The 23,617-nt window shown below is 33.7% G+C and overlaps 1 protein-coding gene across 3 annotated transcripts in view; it reads right to left on the reverse strand.

Moving 5' to 3' along the window:
- Positions 1–2,909: 2,909 nt before the first annotated feature.
- LOC117333025 (synergin gamma-like) overlaps positions 2,910–23,617 on the reverse strand; it is a 35,446-nt gene continuing 14,738 nt past the window's right edge. Inside the window, exons 9-18 of one of the 3 annotated variants that reach the window (XM_033892140.1) lie at positions 20,595–20,757; positions 19,605–19,998; positions 19,259–19,319; positions 18,689–18,801; positions 17,871–17,903; positions 8,415–10,391; positions 7,602–7,678; positions 7,163–7,370; positions 6,323–6,414; positions 2,910–4,447 (exon numbers count right to left, since the gene is read on the reverse strand). In XM_033892140.1, coding sequence (XP_033748031.1) covers positions 4,205–4,447; positions 6,323–6,414; positions 7,163–7,370; positions 7,602–7,678; positions 8,415–10,391; positions 17,871–17,903; positions 18,689–18,801; positions 19,259–19,319; positions 19,605–19,998; positions 20,595–20,757 — 3,361 coding nt within the window. In that variant the 3' untranslated portion in view covers positions 2,910–4,204. Of the gene's footprint in view, positions 4,448–6,322; positions 6,415–7,162; positions 7,371–7,601; positions 7,679–8,414; positions 10,392–17,870; positions 17,904–18,688; positions 18,802–19,258; positions 19,326–19,604; positions 19,999–20,594; positions 20,758–23,617 lie in introns of all 3 variants that reach the window. The other 2 variants (XM_033892139.1, XM_033892141.1) reach the window with 2 other exon arrangements.

Genomic DNA, 23,617 nt, shown 5'->3' on the forward strand with positions numbered 1-23,617 from the left:
ATGTTCTAAATATTATAAAATAAGTTTTATCAACTCAGGCAGTCCAGATCACTCTTGTTCGTCTTGAGACACACGCAATGGGTCTAACTCTCATGAACTTGACACAAGTATCCAACCCACGGACTATCGGTACTTACGTGTATAGTTATATATGGGCCTTGGGTTGGTAATTTACACTAGTGCCTGTGGTATTACTAAGAGGTGGAATGATATAAATGACTATTAAATACTTTCTGAGATTTAGCAATAACAATTTATCCTGTCGAAATTCAAAATCGCTGCTTGTCGGTCATTTTGTTTCTCGATCAGTCTCAAAATTGAACTTGCACAATTATGGAGAAATAAGAGCCTATATAATATGAAATTTGAAAAAAGAGAGATTCTTTTAGTTAGTTTTCAAGAAACAGCTATGACAAGAATTGTCTCCGGACGGACAGACAGATTGACGACAGACCACGTATCGATACCTTCAGTACTGAAGGTTGAAGGTAAACCTGGAAGTATAGGAAGAATAATATTTCCACACCGACTGATACAAATTCATAGGTCAAACCTAAAACACCAAGTTAATTGACATGTTAAGTATCCTTAACGCTCACACGAATCGGAAGTAAAACATGGACTCCCTTGCCAAAGGAGCCCAGTCACGTACATATCTCAATAGAATTATCAATAGGATAGGTTGAAGGTTATAGTCAATATGAAAATTTAAGTCTAATCAACATATCCGAGTCATGTAATACACAGTCGACTCAATTTGTGCGTGTGCTTTATAAAGATTATGAAGTTATTTTAAATAGTTTTAGAGGTATGTTTCGGAAATCATGAAATCGGTGAATTTGGCAATAGAGCAACTACGAAAATATAAAAACGGAAAAATGCGCCATGGCCAAAGTCGTTACTAGATCAGTTGATTGATGTGTGTAGATATTATATGAAATTATCTTGAACGAGTTTTAAGATATTCTCTGGGAACGCCCCGGAAGGACGGACGGACGGAATCAGTTTGAACGGGGGAATATCAGTTGTACACGTTTGGTGTAAGGGAGATAACCTCTGCTTTCCTATTCAAACCAGTGCCAACTAAAAATGTAACTGATGGTCTAGTCTGGTTGGTTTTGTTACCGAAATAATCGTGTTACTAAAATATATATCAAAAGCTGATGAACTGTAACTACTCGGTATTAAGGTATAAAACATTACTAGAAAAGTGAAAATACTAGATTTTAATTTCCAAAATCCCATTGTCATCCAAATGACTGGAGTATGTCAAATTTACTTTACAAATGTACATGATAAGTAACACATAATAGGAATAGTCAGTAGGTAATTGCACAAACATTACTGAAAGGTTGTTTTGTCAAGTTCCAAACTGATACATGTACCATCCCTCTAAGTAACACTTAACTACAATGTGTCAGTCTGAAGCATGCCTGGGGTCCTTGTTTTGGTATGTCCAATGTGTTAAACAGTAGCTTCTGTAGCATACATGCAGTTACACATGTCTTCCACACTATTTAGTAACAAGAGCTGTTGGAGAACAGCATAGCTCGTCTCGCAAATGTTTGTCAATAAATAATTAAAATATATCAATTGGTATGGTTTCGCAAATTGCATTAATAACATTTATATTGTTTACTTGATCAGATTATGCTTTGTGAATTCATGCAATTTTCAAAACCATACCAATTTATATATATATTAATTATTTATTGACAAACATTCGGGAGACAAGCTATGCTGTTGTAGATTAAATGAATATATTAAATACAAATGTAATTGCTTTTGGACATATTTCTTCAATTTTTTGACAAAATATTATCCTAATGAGAGTTGTCTCCCTTGAAAAATGTGGACCGGTATAAATTGTCTATTGTGAGCGTTTTCACATTGTTTTATTTTCAGTTTCACCCCAAGAAGGGATAGTGTAACTCCATAGGGACTCTTTTACCAAATATCAGCACCCTAGTACAATCATAAAGTGATGTGTTAAATAGCTTTCAACATTTGCACAAAAATTTTTAAAAATGTGTTTTTTCCCCCAAAAAAATATTTCAGTTTAACTCCGGCAAGGGATAGTTTAACCCCCACAGGGAACCTAATACCATGTATTACTATGCCTTTCAACACTCACAATATAAACTTAACACAAAGTCCCAAGATTTAAAAACAAAAACAAAAAAACACAGATTTAAAAAGAAAAAATACAATTTTTTTTTTAAAGTTTTACTCCAGGAAGGGATTGTCTTACTCCATAGGGACTCTATTGCCAAATCTCAGCACCCTAGTACAATTATAAAGTGATGTATTAAAACCTCTTAACACTTGTACCAAAAACTTAATGCAGAAATATTCTAAGTCCAAAAATTTGAAAATTCTGGTTTTTTCCCAAAAAAATCTTTTAGTTTAACTCCGGCAGGGGATAGTTTAACTCAAGAGGGAGTCTATTACCAATTATCAGCACCCTAGTACAATTATGAAGTGATGTATTAATACCTTTCAACACTTGCACCAAAAACTTAACGCAAAAATTTTCTAAGTCCAAAAATTTTCAAAAATCTGTTTTTTTTTCAAAAAATCTTTTAGTTTAACTCCGGCAGGGAAAACTTTGACCCCCACAGGGACCATATTACCATAAATTACTATGCCTTTCAACACGCACCAAAAATTTAACATTTGGAAAACCAACGCCGACGCCGGAGTGACGACATAAGCTCTCACTCTTCTTCGAAGAGATGAGCTAAAAAGGGCACAATTCAATTAAAATACGAAAGTCTTATCTTCCATTTAACAAATCATTTCAACATAGGGCTGTCAACACTTGTCTTTTTGAGTTGAACTCTCGTATTATGAACAAAACATCTCATGAATTGAAGACAAAGGGCTTAATAAAGAGATCAACACCAATCTGACATATTTAACAATTTTATTCTTAAATAGCTCTGTGGTGTGTGTATACATAGTTTTGTAAACAGTACCGAAACAAGGGAATGTTTACACTTAACAATCTCTCCATCGTCAACAATAAATTACAGGTACACCACCAAAATATTGCACTGACCTTTAACACTGGTAGATAGTTCCTCAGAACCACAGGGGCTTGTCACCTTTCCCAACTTCATGAGCTGTATTATATACATATTACAAGTATCAAGATGATACAGGTATGTGGGATTAGTAATCAATGCCAAGTCCCTGTGTTCTGGACAGGTAAAACACATATTGTACGACAAGATTAGTAGAGAGAACAATACAAACAAAACGAAGATTAATAAGATTAATGTTCAAGTAAACACAGGGAGATCACAAAAAAGCTTCAGGCTCTATTGCTTCTGTCCTAAGCAAAGCAAATATTTCACTTAGTTCATGTTTAAAAATATTCAGATGCATATCTGACTACAAGTATAGGGATTCAAAATTAATTTATAGTCTGAATTACATATTAAACAATAATTACAACTTATCAGATATTTTGTAAAAGAAATTTTAAAATTTGAATTAAAGAACAAATCTGATTATGATTAAGAGATATGGGACATATTTGTACAAATGTATCGCATGATGTAAAGATCAATACAAAATGAACCTTACAATTATACCTTAGGACATTCTCACAGCCAGGCTTTAAAATCTTTTACATAATCCACTAAATAATCTCCATATGTTTCACTCTATCTTTAAGAAGGTTTGAAAATCTGGATAGTGGAGAAGTACTTCATCAATATTAGTATGAATCAAGAGCTAAATGCTAAGGTGTAGACTTTATTCTTTACAGTATATAGAGAAACAGATTATCCAATCAAATCACAACCATATATCCCTGTTCAAAGTGATTTCAAATCTAGCATGATGTTACGATAAATACAAATAAACATCAAATCATTTCTGCCTGAACCTTACGATATCTGAGAAACAAGCACATGTAACAGATTTCTCCTTTAGATTTTAGGTGTTACGGTCGCTAGAAAGGGAGATAGTTAATTCAGATCATTTACATTCAGTAAATTATATCAGGATGAATATGCAAGCATGTATTTGAAAGAGTCAATTAATGATTTTAAGGGACAGCTATGTCTGTACAGGGAAAAACATAACATTAATTCTCAACACATAACTTAATATAACATATGGATTATATATAAAAAAAAAAAAATAATACAAAATCTGCACCTCATTGTTCATCTTAATTCTATCGAGGTTCCATTCACAATAATTCCGGTAATTTGAGTGCTGGTAAAGTGGAGTCCACACAATTCACCCAAAAGTTTGCACAGGCAGCATGATACTGACGTCCCCCGTATGTCAGTTTGGGACAATCCTCCTCACGGCTGAAGTTTTTACTCGGCACATCAACATTCAGCAGACACACTCCACAGGCCTTCCTCTGAGAGAGCGAGTCATCTGATTTCAGAATAGCATTGTTGAAACGGAGAGAGTTGTCATCCGGCTGGAAAAGAAATCAGATTAACATGTAGGGTCTGTGGAAATAGGATGTTTTTTTAATGTCTTAGATTATAAACAAACCTTTAAAGTTTTTTACATGTTAAAATGATAATCAGTGCAATTACATTGTATGATTGTATTTCACTCAAAATCAATTCCATTTGAACCATTCACTTCATATATACTTCTAACTGATGCTAGGCATAATGATAACTTGTATGTGATGTAGTCTATGTGATGTGAACAAACATATGCAAGAAATCAAAAAGAATTACACATGTTTGTGTAATCAAATGTCTCGTCTTTCTATCTTTGGCAGTATTTTAAGTTTCTTTTTTCCAAAACCATCCTAACAATCTCCCAATTTTTATTAAAGTGATGTATGGAAGTATGTATGTTAAAGATGTGTATTGATGCATTGCAAAATAAAAGTAAATTTTGCAATATGAAAATTCTCAAAATTCACCTTAATATGACATCTTAATTTCAAAAGTTTCTCTTCACAATAGAAGAGGAGAAAATACACCTGATGTATAGAAGTACTACCATAAAACTACAATAATAATTTTAAAATCTTATACATGTATTAATTTCTGTAAATCAAACGTTTTTAACCCCAAAATACATCAAAACATTCCAATTCATGTAATCAACAGAGTGTAATGGGGAGGCAACTGTACTACAATTCAAACATATTCTAGGTTTTGTTGCAACAACATTGACACTTTTTGAGAAAACTAAGCTAAACACAAACTCAAGATTCCCAACATCCTCTGATGTTTACCTGAGGTTATATTTACATCACTGATTGAGCAATCAAGGACCCCAAATAACAGACAATATACTGACCATGAGGTTAGATCTGACCAGGAATGAGAGACAAAATACTGACCATGAGGTTAAATCTGACCAGGAACAAAGATGATATACTGACCATGAGGTTACCCTCGACCAGGAATGAGAGACAATATACTGACCATGAGGTTACCCCCGACCAGGAATGAGAGACAATATACTGACCATGAGGTTACCCCCGACCAGGAATGAGAGACAATATATTGTCCATGAGGTTACCCCGACCAGGAATGAGACAAAATACTGACCATGTGTTACCCCGACAATGAATGAGAGACAATGTACTGACCATGAGGTTACTGTGACCAGGAATGAGAGACAATATACTGACCAAATGTGAGAAGTTCAATCAATGATTGCGAAAGCTCACCGGCGGCAGCAATCACACTATGCATTCATTTTTTATGTATGTATAAGCATGATTTTTGGAATTGTATGTCACATAATATCGCTCCTAGACCTCTAATGGATGTATAAACCAAATAAGAAGGGTGTGGACTTACAAGCTTTCCAAAACTTACCCCAAAAATCTTTAAAGAGGGTTTTTTTTGCCAAAAAAAATTAAGTCCACTACATGGTAAAATGCACAAAAAATCACAACTTTTTTTGCATGATTTTGCCATAACATCACTCCTGGACATCTAATGAATGTATAAACCAAATTAGAAGGGTGTGAGATCATAATTTTGGACTTACCCCAAAAACTTTAACGTGGATTTTGGTGCTAAAAAAGTTAAGTTCACAAAATGGTAAAATGACAAAAAAGCAAAAGAAATTTCTGCATGATTTTGCCATAACATTACTCCTAGACCTCTAATAAATGTATAAACCAAATTAGAAGTGTATGAGGTGTATACTTTTGGACTTAGAAGCTTTCCAAAAACTGATCCCCAAAACTTTAAAGTGGGGTGGGACGCCGACGCCGGGATGACAGCATAAGCTCACGGTTACTCGTAACCGGTGAGCTAACAATATACTGACCATGAGGTTACCCCCAACAAGGAATGAGAGACAATATACTGACCATGAGGTTACCCCCGACCAGGAATGCGGTCAGATTGTTCCAGGACAGGTCTATATCCTTCAGTAGCTGAGTAAGTTTATCTGTGGCAAGACCTGAACAGGTATACAAATTAAAAGAAGTTATAATTTAAAACAAATATAAAAGGCCCAATTGGCATGGTTCAAACACTCACTATTCTGTGTGAAGGCCTTCCATTATTATTAAAATACAAAAATACGTTAGTTATTGATTATGAAATACAGTACAGTTGTACAATTTCCTTATATTAGTGGGATCAAGTTTTTCGCAATCAAATTTCGCACAACAGCACTTTTGTATACAAGAGAAAATTTCTTGGGACTTTTTTGTATACATGTATCTATATTTCTTAGGGTAAAATATTTCCGTGAATATCTATTACATGCTATATTTCAGGACCATAAAAAGTCAAACAAAATTAAATCCTCTGCAAATATAACCAACTACATGTACATGTATGTTTAATCACAGTAAACCTTATTTATTGAATTTACTTTTAAATTAAGTCAAGTAGAAAATCTTAATATAATATACATTTTCCCCTGGTCCAGTGCATGCTACAATTAACAGATAGATCTATATAAAGGTAAAAACTAACCAATGACAAATTTGAATTCAAATAACGACAGTGAAGTGAAAAATATAGGTCACAGTGACCTATATAAATCTGATGATATATTGACTGCGTTTCATTTATTGTACTTAACACAATGTCAAAATATCATAAGAAGGACCGATTAAATAAAAAGTTATCTAAAATCTTCCATCATATAATGTATAACTTGCTACAATGTAATCAGTGTGAGACAGAGAATGAATGACCTTGTGCTTTCATCGCTGTGGTAATACGACAGACTACTCTGAAGATCTCCACAACTCCCTGCACGTACTCCGATCCCTGCTCGGATTTCAGAACTTCATTACACACTACTGAACTGCTGATGGAGTTAAAGATGTTGTTTGCATCCTTGATCATACGATAACTATTGTCAAGGCAACGTTGCCACTCATATGAGTGTTTGTCACTCCCCTGAAAATGAAAAAGTCACATTAATTGTGCTTCCAGAAACAATATTACACAACACAGTTATAGAAGGTGAAATCATATCTCTTTGTTTTTGTTAATGACATTAAAATACACATTTTACAAAGCATTTCGGCTTTTTTTTATCAGATTGGTATCGAGATTAAGAAATGAATCACAAATATCAGTCTTTATAGAGACAATTCTGCATTAAGGTTATGGTACATGATAACTTACTGGAATGTCTTGTAGAATGTTACTGTATCTGTCACCAAGGACTGGTAAAGGCATGGAAGCTCGGTAAGTGTCACTCACTGAAATCACATGTCATATCAGACTTCATTAACGTCATTTTGATGATGCGATACATCAAATCATAGTCAACAACTTCCAATTACTGTAAATACATTTTACTTTTAATTGTGCCTTCTTACAATGATTTTTTTTTCTTACATTTGTACATGTGCACATTTTTCAATATAATTTAATTTTACATATATTTTATAATTATAGACCTCATTTTGATGAACTACATATTCTATATGATGTTTCGAACATTGATTAACTAAATATTATATATGATCTTTTGAACAAAAAAAGAAGTATATGTATAACTACCAAGATTTTCTAAGATTGGTCTGAAAAATCAGAAGTCTATCAAAAATATTGGAGAACTACGGGATCCTTGGTTGGCAAGCATATGCATGTGTATAGATTTCGTAGAAAATCTTATAATTAGTACCTATTTTTATCATTCATGAGCAAAAACAATGTCATGCTTATATTCAGAGCTTAATAATAAAAAGGAGAGGATTACTTAAGTTATGCTTTAACTTAGTTATCTCAAACATATTTGTTAAAACAAAATTCAATATAATTCCCAAGAAACAAGATTTTTAATACTTATAAGATATAGCTATAGCCATATCACAACTGTTAACCTGTAGTGGCTGGAAATCTGAATCTCATAACTTCACTGTCTGAAAATCAATACACAAGTCAAGAGTACAATGTGAGTATATAAATGTACCACAGTGACTGTATACTTACTACTGACAGAGCTCTCTATACCAGTGCTGTCTGTGGTGGTCAGCTCGGTCACCTTCTCTGGACTCTGTTCCCGAGACTGATCACCTGAACCCTGGTCCTCACTACTATCACCATTACCTTCATCTTTGATGAGATCCAAACTGTCCACAGACTTAGACTCCACATTGACTGGAGTTTCAGGTTTCCTCGGTGAAATGGTTTCAAAGTTTCCATACTCGTTACTAGATATAGATTGTGTGTCCTGGTCGAGGACATTTTGTAGCCGACTTTTAGAGAATGGAAGCTCCAGACTAGACACTGACTGAGAGTCCTCACTTTTTGTAATTGACAGTCGGTCCTGACTCATTTCCAGTGGGTCCTTGGACAGACCTTGATCCACATCAGTCTGGTCAAGTGCCATTATGTCTGCGTACCTGGCCTGGGCAGTTGTTGATTTTTTTGACTCCTTGACCACAGGTTTAGACACAATACCCATACCAGGTATTGGGTATTTTCTCCTGCCATCATCCAGTATATTCTGAGGCTGATGATAGTCATCCATGTCCTCGTATCCACGACTAAACTCACCGAAATCTTCATCACCATGGTCATCATCCATAGGAGGTGGTACTCTGAAGGAATCCTCATCATCATCAGGACCAAGTGATGGAAGACGTTTCGCCTTGGTAGAAAATACTTTTTTTGCTTCCAAAGTGGATTCCCCATCAAGATATGTGTTAGCATTTTCAGCCACTTGTGGATTCCATTCCGAGTTAACCTTTGTATTTTGTGTATAAACAACTTTAAGGTCAGTTGGTAGTTCCTGTGGTTCTCGAACCTTAAATAGGCCAAGAATTTCTTCTGAACGTAAACCTTCTTTCTTCACAGAGATGACCTTATCGTCACTCTGAGTGGTGTCCATATTATCACTACTAACCTCCTGATCAGGACCCTGGAAGTCTGCCCAGTCATCACTTTCTGTATCTTTTTGTTCAAATGCTAGGGCAGGTTCTAAGTGTCCAGAACCACTTCCTGTAATGCCTGCTGTAAAGCCTGACAATCCAGTACCAACATCTGTACATACTTTAGAATTATCACCAAAACTGGACCAATCAGAATCTGTGTTACTTTCTAATGGCAATGGTTTGACACTTGTACTTGTATTATCTGTTGGCTGATTGCTTATCTCAGAAGGACAGACAGTTGACATTATTGGTGGTGCACTGTTAAAAAGACTAAGAATACTTTCCTTTCCTGAATCAGTAGCATTAGTCACAACCGGGTCTGGTTGTGGTGCCTCGTCTAAAACAACACCTTGGAAATCTGCCCAATTTTCATTGTCTTCTGCATTGTCTACTGGAGGGTTAAGTCCTTCTGCTACAACTGTTTCATTTCCTGTACTTAATTCTGAACCAAAGTCTAAAGTTCTCAAGGCAGCATATTTGTCTTCCTCCCCGATCAAAGTCAAACTGACATCACTCCCAGAAGCTTTCAACTGATCATGATCTGCAGTAATCCTAGAAATAGCAGATTTACTGAAGTTTCCTACGACAGGTGCTTGTTGGAAATCTGCAAAATCAGAATCTGATGATTTAGTGGGAGAGTTTCCAAAGTGTGGGTCAGATTTGTCTGTAGAGTCTGCCACAACAAGGTCTGGAGTGTGAAACTGTGAATTCTGTAACGGCTTGGAGGGAACACTCGTCACAGTAGCCTCTCCATGAGGCTTCGTCCACAGGTTACGAATGGCTGGGATAGCTGTAGGAACTGCAGTGGAGGGCATGCTGGGTAGAGGAAGTGAGGACTTGGACACAGGGCGATGTAGTGGACTCTCCTGCTGTTTCTGTTTTCTCCGCTCAAAATCCTCCAGGTAAGACTCAAACACTTTAAAGTCCTCGTTTTCTGACTGCTCCGAAGAAAACTGGCTACTATCACTTGGTTTACTGTCTGCAGACTTGAAATCATCAAAATCAGCTTCCAGACTATTTGGTGTTGATGGACCTTAAACAACAAAGCAATTATTTCTGTCAGTGGTTATGCATCAATCTATATCTAAATAATTAAATCTGTTTAAAGGATTTACGAGCTTTATGTAGAACCATCGTAACTTATATGACTTGTACACTAATGTTATGGTAAATATACAGTATTGTACATGGATGTAATACATGGAAAATAAATACAAGGTATTACTAAACAGTATGACAACAGCTGATATAGTTCAAACCATACAGTGTGATAATATTATATTATGCACCTTTTTGTTTCAAAGAAAATCTATTAAAAGCTTATACCTTTTTCAACTTTACATATTATATTTAAAACAAAATATTCAGATGAAAGAAATAAATAATGTAAAAGTGAGTCATGATGGATGATGTTTTATTTCATCAATTTAAAAATAACTGAAGTAAAATGTCAATTAATAAAAGTATAAGTTTCACATAGATAGATAGCTGGAACACACTATATATATATATACTTGACCAATATTTATAAACACCTGTAATTATAAGGACAAATATTAGAATCAAATGTTACCCACCTAAGTTTCTATATTTATATTGTCTATTTTTTGTGTACCGGTAATTTTCTACCCGCCATAAAACTTGAAGACAAAGGAGTACAAAACTAATCAGCAATTGAAAATCTAAGTTGATTATGTCTGTCTTTGACCTAAAATTATCAAGCAAAACTTCCACTTAAATCTCCATGTATCAAGCCAAATGTTTTGGTTCTAATCAACACATTTGGAGTTATTATCACTTAAATCAAAAGTCAAAAACTTATCTTAAGGCTGATATATGTATCATGAGTTTCTTTTTAATATGATTTTTCATGTATGCTTCTAATATATACCTGCTTTCTTTGATGTTTTATTGAGTTTTGTCAAAAATAATATTAAAAATAATAGATACATATTAAATAGCCTTCAGTAAATAACTTCCATATACATGTACATGCCTTAATCCTTCTATACTACACTAGTACACTTCATCAAAGCATCACCATTTACTGTAAGCATTAACATTTTGGAGAGCTCAAATTTTAGCGCACCAGCAAATTTTTATAGGTCAACGCATTAATGAAATAGTGAACCTGTTGCCACAATACAAATAATACTTATGCAACAGAAATATTATCACTTATATTACAAAACTGAAATTAGAACAATCATCAATTCAACTAGACACATTAAGCACCAGAAATACTAGATAAAACAGTGACTGTTAAATAGATGTACAGTACATCATCAAATTAATATAGGATTCTATACTTTATGATTTAATATATATATAATTATCAGGCAAATGGGTTTCCTAGAATGTAGGCATTGTATGTAGAAGCCTTAGAAGACGGTATTTCTAAGACAGGCTTATCTACTGTCAGTGGAGCAAATTTTATTGTGGCAGTCGACGTCTTTCTAAGATAGGTTTATATACTGTGGGTAAGACAGATTTTATTGTGGCTGTCTTTCTAAGATAGGTTATTATATACCGTCGGTAAGACAGATTTTATTGTGGCTGTCTTTCTAAGATAGGTTTATATACTGTGGGTAAGACAGATTTTATTGTGGCTGTCTTTCTAAGATAGGTTTATATACTGTAGGTAAGACAGATTTTATTGTGGCTGTATTTCTAAGATAGGTTTATATACTGTGGGTAAGACAGATTTTATTGTTGCTGTCTTTCTAAGATAGGTTTATATAACTGTGGGTAAGACAGATTTTATTGTTGCTGTCTTTCTAAGATAGGTTATTATATACTGTAGGTAAGACAGATTTTATTGTGGCTGTCTTTCTAAGATAGGTTTATATACTGTAGGTAAGACAGATTTTATTGTGGCTGTATTTCTAAGATAGGTTTATATACTGTGGGTAAGACAGATTTTATTGTTGCTGTCTTTCTAAGATAGGTTTATATAACTGTGGGTAAGACAGATTTTATTGTTGCTGTCTTTCTAAGATAGGTTATTATATACTGTAGGTAAGACAGATTTTATTGTGGCTGTCTTTCTAAGATAGGTTTATATAACTGTGGGTAAGACACATTTTATTGTGGCTGTATTTCTAAGATAGGTTTATATAACTGTGGGTAAGACAGATTTTATTGTTGCTGTCTTTCTAAGATAGGTTATTATATACTGTAGGTAAGACAGATTTTATTGTGGCTGTCTTTCTAAGATAGGTTTATATAACTGTGGGTAAGACAGATTTTATTGTGGCTGTCTTTCTAAGATAGGTTTATATACTGTGGGTAAGACAGATTTTATTGTGGCTGTATTTCTAAGATAGGTTATTATATACTGTCGGTAAGACAGATTTTATTGTTGCTGTCTTTCCAAGATAGGCTATTACAAACTGTGGGTAAGACAGATTTCATTGTGGCTATCTTTCTAGGATAGGTTTATATAACTGTGGGTAAGACACATTTTATTGTGGCTGTCTTTCTAAGATAGGTTTATATACTGTGGGTAAGACAGATTTTATTGTGGCTGTCTTTCTAAGATAGGTTTATACAACTGTGGGTAAGACAGATTTTATTGTGGCTGTCTTTCTAAGATAGGTTTATATAACTGTGGGTTAGACAGATTTTATTGTGGCTGTCTTTCTAAGATAGGTTTATATACTGTGGGTAAGACAGATTTTATTGTGGCTATTCTTTCTAAGATAGGTTTATATACTGTGGGTAAGACAGATTTTATTGTGGCTATTCTTTCTAAGATAGGTTTATATAACTGTCAGTAAGACAGATTTTATTGTGGCTGTCTTTCTAAGATAGGTTTATATAACTGTGGGTAAGACAGATTTTATTGTGGCTGTCTTTCTAAGATAGGTTTATATACTGTGGGTAAGACAGATTTTATTGTGGCTGTCCTTCTAAGATAGGTTATTATATATACTGTCGGTAAGACAGTTTTTATCGTGGCTGTCTTTCTAAGATAGGTTATTATATACTGTGGGTAAGACCGATTTTATTGTGGCTGTATTTCTAAGATAGGCTATTACAAACTGTGGGTAAGACAGATTTCATTGTGGCTGTCTTTCTAAGATAGGTTTATATACTGTGGGTAAGACAGATTTTATTGTGGCTGTCTTTCTAAGATAGGTTTATATACTGTGGGTAAGACAGATTTTATTGTGGCTTTCTTTCTAAGATAGGTTTATATACTGTGGGTAAGACCGATTTTATCGTGGCTGTCTTTCTAAGATAGGTTATTATATACTGTAGGTAAGACACATTTAACAGTTCTCTGGACTGGTTAATTCAGGTTCCCTAGAGTGACATTGATATCATGACATTGATTTTTAAAAAATGTTAGAGATTTTTTTGTGGCTGTCTTTCTAAGATAGGTTTATACAACTGTGGGTAAGACAGATTTTATTGTGGCTGTCTTTCTAAGATATGTTTATATAACTGTGGGTAAGACAGATTTTATTGTGGCTGTCTTTCTAAGATAGGTTTATACAACTGTGGGTAAGACAGATTTTATTGTGGCTGTCTTTCTAAGATAGGTTTATACAACTGTGGGTAAGACAGATTTTATTGTGGCTGTCTTTCTAAGATATGTTTATATAACTGTGGGTAAGACAGATTTTATTGTGGCTGTCTTTCTAAGATATGTTTATATAACTGTTGGTAAGACAGATTTTTTTGTGGCTGTCTTTCTAAGATAGGTTTATACAACTGTGGGTAAGACAGATTTTATTGTGGCTGTCTTTCTAAGATAGGTTATTATATACTGCGGGTAAGACAGATTTTATTGTGGCTGTATTTCTAAGATAGGTTTATATCACTGTGGGTAAGACAGATTTTATTGTGGCTGTATTTCTAAGATAGGTTTATATACTGTGGGTAAGACACATTTTATTGTAGCTGTCTTTCTAAGATAGGTTTATATAACTGTGGGTTAGACAGATTTTATTCGTGGCTGTCTTTCTAAGATAGGTTATTATATACTGTAGGTAAGACACATTTTATTGTAGCTGTCTTTCTAAGATATGTTTATATAACTGTTGGTAAGACAGATTTTTTTGTGGCTGTCTTTCTAAGATAGGTTTATTCAACTGTGGGTAAGACAGATTTTATTGTGGCTGTCTTTCTAAGATAGGTTATTATATACTGCGGGTAAGACAGATTTTATTGTGGCTGTATTTCTAAGATAGGTTTATATAACTGTGGGTAAGACAGATTTTATTGTGGCTGTATTTCTAAGATAGGTTATTATATACTTTGGGTAAGACAGTTAATATTGTAATGATTAAACCTGTAATAAAACAAGACGAATTACTAATACATCAAAATGGGGAAATACACTGTCAACATATGTACTCAGGAACTGAAAGAGATAACATGTGCATGTCAAACAAATTTATAATCTCAGACAATAAGGTAAAACCGGACCACTACCCCTCCCACAGAAAAATCATTAGCAAAATACCAATTCACCCAGACCAAACAGAAACACCCTCAAATCTCTCATACCTGTACCATGTACCACAAACAGGACATGTCTGAGAAACAGTCTCTCATACCTGTACCACCACAAACAGGACATGTCTGAGAAACAGTCTCTCATACCTGTACCACTACAAACAGGACATGTCTGAGAAACAGTCTCTCATACTAGTACCACCACAAACAGGACATGTCTGAGAAACAGTCCCTTATACTTGTACCACCAGAAAAAGGTCATGCAATCAAATGAATAGCTTCCCTATTCCATATTAATCAAGGTTCAGTACTGATCATTTTATTGTAGGAAAGCGTGAAAAGGGGGCCAGAATCAGATTTCAACAGAAAGGTAGAATTTTTTGTAGGACGAGTCCCTGCTATAAGTGCAATCAATTAGCCACTGTAAATAGTGCAAATTATGGCAATCTTATTTTAGTGTTTTTCGCATTAAAAACATTCTGCTTATTGATATCTGCACTAAAATAACACTAATTTATCAGTGCATTTACTGGTTACATTTGGTTATGTGCTAAAATTTGTGTGCGCCAAATTAACAACATTCACAATTAGTATTTCTAATGCCTGCAGCTGACTAAATCCCTTTGGAATTCAATGTCTTACTTTGATTTGTAAGTTAACCCTTTTTTTGTTTAATTTTATTTTTATTATCGTTGTATACATCAATGATATAATGTCTGGTTAATTTGACCATCATGATTCAAACAGTTTCGCAAAAGACACCTATTCAAATGTGTTGATCAAACATTTAGATTTTATATACATGTATATCTGATTGCATACTGGTGATAACATTTTATGCTCATGCTAAAATTGCAGCTTTATGATATTGCTAAGATATAATCTGAAATTACACAGTCAAGTAAATATATAGTTCATTTCATTATATTTACATTCCTAATGTGGTTTGCTGATATGAACATACCAAGTGAAAACAACAAACATATGACCATGAATACACTATGAAAACCGTATGAAAACATTGTCTCTCGTGCAAATCACCTGATTAATCGGGTCATATTAATACGCCATCGACAGTAAGACAGGAAGAGTAGCTTCCCTTGGATCGATAACGTTGGTACGTGATAATTTAAGTGTTAAAAATATTGAATGATTGTATTTAATATTATTTTTACTTTAATACTTCTTTCTTTTTGTTTTATACAAAATTAAACAAAAAAGACAGGAAAATGCGGAACGACATTAAAACAATGGCGTGGTGCATAGGCGGGATCTCCCGGCTGTTCTAATAATTTGGCGTTTCGTCATATACATGAAAATTTTTTCTTTTTAATAAAATTTTTCATTTTCTCGATATAAATTTTTTAAATCAAGGTTATGTAAATATATGAATTGAATAGCTACTGGTATTCATAGCCGCAATGAAAATTAAAAAAATCTATTCAATCCATATATGACTTCATGCTATGCTTTGTACGCCTATCAATATGGTATGTTACAAGTGACTTGTTAGCTGTTATGCTGTAAACAGACAATAAAGCAATGCCTTATCTAATGTTAGGATGAGGGGGCCGTGAAGGAATGTTATAATGAGAGGCTTCTAGGTGGGATTACAGTTAGGATGAAGGCAAGTTTAGTAAATGAACAGGTCAGACAGTGTAGCTAATAAACACATGATGATGAGGCAGACAAACACACAATGGCATATATCCTAAGTACTAATCTTACTACAATGTTTTAACTCGAGGCTAAAAATCAAAAGAAAGATTCATAACTGAGGAAACATGTTATATTTATTGACATGAACTTCTACAGACTACCAAACTCCAGACAAGAATGATAATTTATAAACTCAATAGCATCACAAGAATCTACATTTGATACATATTGTTAAGATTATATCTGTAATTAGCCTGAAAAACTAAATAGACACACTATAAACTAGGAAAATTTTGCCATTTTCGTAAAATAAAAATTGAGAATTAATCAATAACGGACTTTAAATGGACAAAGTATTTTTGTCACAGAGCAGAAGTTTCACAGACCAAATATTGTTAGCTATACTGTTTGTATTGATTGTGATCACTGACAATAAAAGACCCACATTGTGGTTTAGTCTTACTGTACCTCAAACTAAAAAAAAGTCAACTGATCTGAAAGCTTCTAAATCACTAGTAGTGTGTTTATGGGATGTGTAAACATTTATGATACAAGATACAACATATTAAGTGAAGTGAAATATCCAGTGATTCAAAATGTTTATTCCATAAAAAAATCTAATTAAAAAAAATGTTATTTGAATTAAGATGGAAGGTCATGAAAATGCACACAGGCAAACAGCTGTCTTCCCTGGCATCACAAATATCTAGAGAGTACATGTATCATTAGTTTACTTCTTTTGGTTAGTGATAATTAGAACTAAACAGGACGATGAAGAGATAAAATATTCTATCACTGTATATGTGTGTATTTCATGTCCTTTCAATACTGGGAAATATTATTTGCTATATATAGGTTTTGTTAATTTTCTGAGATGAATTTGAATGTACCTAATTACATATAGGGTACGGTCTGTGTAACATTGATCTGTTACAAGGGGTTTCCAAGTACTGTAAGAAATCTGGTGACATTACCAGGAAAGATCATCAGATACTGAAGATATAGGATGAATGCAGTTCATCAAATTTTTTATAGAACAATGAAAAAAAGCAAGACGTACGCAAAAATTTATAAAATTAACTTATGAATTTTAACCAAAACAAATGCAGCCAGATTTATGGCACATGACACTTTGTATTTTCTTATTTCTAACATTACTTGGAAACCCACAAGGCTCAGCCACAAATGACACAACTGCCAAGGTTTCACTTTTCATAATGCATCATAGACCAGGCATTATAATGAACCTACACCTACCAGGCATTTACAGAACGGACATGTAAGGAAAATGTTACAAACCATCATGTTGAACACAATAAATCAGGAAATCAAGAAAAATAGCCCCACTATTGATACAGGATGCAATGCTAACACCTGCAGTTTATACCTGTGAGAAGTTGTCTTTGGGGAGAAGCGGAAACTGCATAAAAACAAACAGGACTAAAATGAAATATCCACTCCCAATGTACAACTACTAATAGAAATGAGTTTTAATGATTAAATATGAAGCATGTTGTTTTTATATTGAGAAACAGAACACCTTAAGATATACTACAGGTTTGTAAAATACAGCAATAATAACAGTAAGAAAGTACTGAGACACCTAAAGGAATTAGAACATTTAAAACACAATTAAGATCAGTATAATTGTTAACATCACATGTTTACCTTAAATAATATTGATTTGTAAATCCATAATAAAAACCAGATCTAATATTTATAACTATCTATAAAGCAAACTAATAACTTTCTTTATTTTCTAGATTAGAAGTCTAGTTTTCTGCTACATCAAGTATACAAAGTTACTATTATAGCAAAACTAACTACTTATAGATTTACAGGACTATTGATCAATAAATTACAGGATAAATTCTCAAATATTTTCTTTAATGAATACAGCTATCAAAATATCTCTTCTTTGAGACGCATCAATCTCATAATTTTATTAAATCAGACATACTCGAAGGAAGTTATAGATATCCTGTAACATGTCCTATTTAATTAATTTTGATTGAGATAAAGTATTAACTTCTTAATTAAATATGTGTGATGTTATCAAGACAGGGCGTACAGGGTGACAACACACCAGGGACAGAAACTGGATAATATCTACAGAGACGTAGAAGTGTTGTAGGTATTGAGTGCATTAAAACACAGGTCTGAATCAAACACAATGAGGAAATCATCACAGGTGACCCCACATACCTGACGAATCATCACTACCAAAGAAGTTCTGTACATTAGAATAGGTCATTTCTGATGTTATTGGTCCAGCCATCTTCTCAGCCTCAGCAGGAGTAGGAACCTCATACAGGTATCTACAATATATAATAAACAGATTATATGACTTTTAAAAATTTTTATTGAACAATTCAAATGATTCATCTTTTCACCATAAAGTAAAACAATTGACAGGTGTTGACCAAGTTTCCTTAGAAAATATCTATAATTATGTCATGACAATAAACAAATCAAAGTGAGGGATGTTTATTGCTCAAGCTTGAATTTAAACATCTCAAATGTTCTAATTCATTTTCTACATTTAAATCACTTTTCAAAGTAAACGGATCATTTTAAACTTTAAATTCATTCAAATTTTACTTCGTAATACTGTACTTTAACCTCCGGAGTAGGTACAGTTTGTATTTCTCAACAAATCTGAATGAGAAGACTGATAAAATATTTTCAAACTTTAAAACTTCCATGATAGATTGAAGCATGTTTTTTTCAATAAAAGATTTAAAGACATAGATAACAAAAATATGTCAAACTCACTCGATTTCTGGTTTCTTTTTAGGCCTGGCTGGTTGCTTGGGTACGGCTGGTACAGATGTTTCTAAAACTCCAAGAAACAAATTAAATACGTAAGACAGATTTATAACAAACAGTTCGGGTAAAGGACGCATGTACATGATCTTACAGGTTTTATACCTTGTGATCTGTCTGCAGATTCATTGTAATGATATAAAGGTACAATAATACTACTGGTATATCAGTTACATCTTCATAAGAATGTGGAATGCTACAATTTTACTCGTATATAAAGATACACCTCCAAACAGACAAAATGAAATACCGTACCATAATTTTAAGTCATATATACACTACAGTATAAAAGTACCTGGTTGGGGAGTAGGTTTAGCGGCCTGAAAATCAGCAAAATCATCATCACCACCTGAAGCAAAAACCTCCATGGTTCCCGTAGACACACCAAAAGCAGACTGTGTTACTGGTAACTGGGTCGCTGATTGCAATGGAGTACCTGCTTGGACAGAGGTAGGAGCCACATGTTGTGGAACTGCTGTGGGGGGTATCAGAACATGTTGTTCCTGTTGACCTGGATCACCCTGAATTCCTTGTCCTTGTTGACCTGGATGGCCATGACCTTGAGGACCTAGAGGGCCATGACTTTGAGGACCTGTGGGTCCTGAAGGAGCTTGACTTTGTCCTAGGAATGGAATGGGAGGCTGTGGGAGATTGTTGAGCATGTCCATTGTCAGGGCCTGAAAGTTGTTCTGTAATATACAAATGGACACTTGGTAATATTCAGTTCGAAATACAAATATTTATGTCATGAGAGAAGTTATGAGAGGTTACAATAAACCTATGGGACAAGTGTCGACCACTGTAATCTGAAAGGATTGTACGAAAATACACAAAACATATTAGCACCTATCAATACATTCGGAGAGTTGGATACATTAGAACAACTGAATTATATTCAAATTTGAAAGCAGGTGGAAATATTTAGTTAAAAAGGGTTAACACAAAGAATTCACTGTGATCCAATGCTTAGGATCATCAAATGCTGTGTTACTGGTACTTTGGATTACAATGTTGGAAGTCTATAATTATGCAATACCTGAATTGGAAATAATTCCAACACTAACATTTACATTATAATTAATTATCGATCTTAAGAGTAGAAACGATTCTCATAAAAAACGTATGACGATAAAAGTGCCAAAAAACATTTAAAATATGAATAACTTGACTCTAAATGAATGCCATTATGGATGTTGGATGTGCTAAAAATGTACTGGTACAATGCTAAACAGATAGTGTGATTATATACTGTCTTGCTGTTTTTGTTATCTGTATATTGGTTTACCTGGGCGAAGGCGACAAGGGCCAACATGAGGTACAATTCCTCCTTGATGAGCTGACCAGGTGTTGTTCGATTGGCCAAGAACCAAATCTGACCAAGTGTTTGCTTGGACAACCCACTCATCAACAAGATAGGGTATAGACGCTCTGTAGAAATCTGTCCATTCCTATTACAGTACAGTTAATATACACATTAAAAAATTACATTAAGAAACATATTGCTTTACTTTTATTAAAATACAGACCCGTGTACGTTTGCAGTTCCGTCTAAAACACAAATGCTATGGAAGTGGTTAGTGCTACGAAAATGGTACGGTTGACGCTCACAAATACTCGATTGTTTCTGAATAAAACTTCTGGTTCTTATAAAAAGCGGATCCTTGACGAGGCGATCAAGTAGAAACGACACTGAGATGGGGTCTGATGGAGTGAATGTTGTATTGAGAAGTGGAAAAAACGTTTTATCAAACCGTAGTACTATAGAAAACTTAAGTATGCAATAATGTGTAGAACTTTTAGAAACTGGAAATATTAAGGTCATATAACTTCATAAGTATCTTTCAAATTTAGGAAAATTGATCATTCTCGGTAACAAAAGATGATAGCATTTAATTTTAAAATAAAATCACTCTCTACACTAGCGCTGCGGTTGCATATGTGTGGTCTTTGTGTGTCCAAACTTTATTGTTTTGTTTGTATGTATTTATTTATGTTTTCAATGTATTTGTACTGATAAACCGTAAGGTTTAAGTAATAAATTAATTGAATTGAAAACCCTGAATGAAGGTGTAAACAGGTCAAGAAATTTGACCACAGATTAACTGCCTTAGTTGACCAGGCTATTAATAGACCCCCTATAGGGCTAATTGTAAAAAGGAAAAACTGACCAGGTGTGGTGATCGATGACTTTCACACCTGAGCTCCTAATCAATTGTATATCCATGGCCATCAGGTGAAGTTGATGGTGGCTACTGGTGGGGAGGGGGAATTAGTACCCATGGCAACAAGTTAGGGGTTACATGTACATGTCTGGCAATTAAAGTCTATATATAATGATCACTGGAACATATTACTGTTGTGTAAGCATTGAAGATTTGTTTAAAAGTCTGATGTCAGGATCAGAGGAAACTTTGGCTGGCAGGGGTAAAGTCTTATAGTGTTATCTGATATTTTTAACTAAAATCAAAAAATGTTTTGGTGTGTGTATTTAAAATTCTAAAGTATCAAATTTTCTTTGGAGTTTTTAGATTTTTGACCAAAATTGTAAAATTTCAACTTTCAAAACTGTTCCAAGTTTTTAGATGTTTAGGTTCTGTTTTAAAACCTGAAAATCTAAAATTTCAAATCTGAAACTGTTTCGGAAAGTTGAAATTTTGCAATTTTTGTCAAAAATTTAAAAACTCCAAAATATTTTTGAATTTGAAATTTAAGGTTTTCGGTCAAAAATCTAAAAAAACCCCTTAAAGTTCAAAATGCTATAGAATTTTGAATTGTTACCCATTTTGAACATCGCTACATAGATTAATATACAGTCCGCAAAAATTTTTTTTTCATATGCCTATGAAACTAAAACAAAAGACATAAATAATTATACGCTTAAGAATATATACAATGTACATGTGCAATCACACGTCTCTGGTGCAATGTAGCAGCCTCTTTGTATAATATCTTTATTAATGGACTTGTTTTGTGATTTAACCATCATTTTGATACAAACAGATATTAAACTCAACTAAAAAAAGATGTATGAAGTTTTTAAAATTGAATATTTTGTCAGACAAAATATTCAAATTTTCTATTGAATGTTAGTTTACTTGAGTTTCTTTTACATTGTTATTTTAAACTTGAAAGTTTCTTTCACAGTACATGTCATGTATATGATATTACATTGTATGTTCTGTTGACAGATCTTGAGACATTTACATGTCCAGACTACATGTACATTACATAATACTATATTGAAGCCAAACATCTAGGGACACGCCTATAACCCTAGTTGCCAATAGCCACCTGGGCCCAATATGTACCCCTCCACAGCCTTAAGGACATACATCCTATCACACCTTACCTGTAAGATGATGATCAGTCTAGCTCTTTTGTGTCTGACACATGGTACACCTTTGCCAGGTGACCTGTCCCCAATTAAACCCCTGGAGTCCCATTATGGTTCATTCTCACTTAGCCAACATTCTGAAATTTACCTGTATTACCTGGCCAACATGTCAAATTTTACACCTGAGTGAGTTTAAACTAAAGCCTGTTCTTACTTTTCATGAAAGAAAAAATGAAAATGTCTAAATATGACTTATGAAATAATGATTCAAATGAATTTATGTAGGCTACTTATCATAACAAATCTTAGATATTTACGTTAAAAACCCAAATTTACTAAGTCTACATATACTGTATTATGAAACCTTCATCTCAAGCGTTTAAATAATGCTTTTAATAAACAGAAGAATTAATAAGTGTCTTTAATGACTGTTATTTAAAACTGTGTGTATGTGATTTTTTTTTTTTTAACAAAATGAAGATTTTAGAAAAGACACCAAAAGAAATATTTTCTGTGCATACCAATAACTATAAAATTCTATCAAACTAGCAGCAGATGTGTTTCTTAAAGAAGTAAAGCAATATTAATGTTGCTGTGAAGAAGTTTGTGCCATTCCAACTATCTTTGATGAGGTATTAGGCAAAAATCCGCCTTTGTTGATGATGTAAGTGTGATGATTAAAAAAATCTATATTCATATCAGTCCTGAAACTACAGGATTTAAATGATTTACACTCTGTTTTACATTTTTCCAAAACTTTCCTTTTTGCCGATGATGGCAAATTTTGTAAAGCAGCACGTAATATTCAAGACTATGGTGAACTCCTTGAAAATGTACGTTAATATAAAGAAATATTGTTACATAACGTTTAGCAACAAAAGATGTGCAACTGAGTAACCCTATAGCTTGGGTGGGGAATCTCTTAAGAAAGAAACACATGAAACACAAGACTTGGGTGTATGGCTCACTCTGAA

The sequence above is a fragment of the Pecten maximus genome, chromosome 8 (genome assembly GCF_902652985.1).
Source record: "Pecten maximus chromosome 8, xPecMax1.1, whole genome shotgun sequence".
Taxonomy (NCBI): Eukaryota; Metazoa; Mollusca; class Bivalvia; order Pectinida; family Pectinidae; genus Pecten; species Pecten maximus.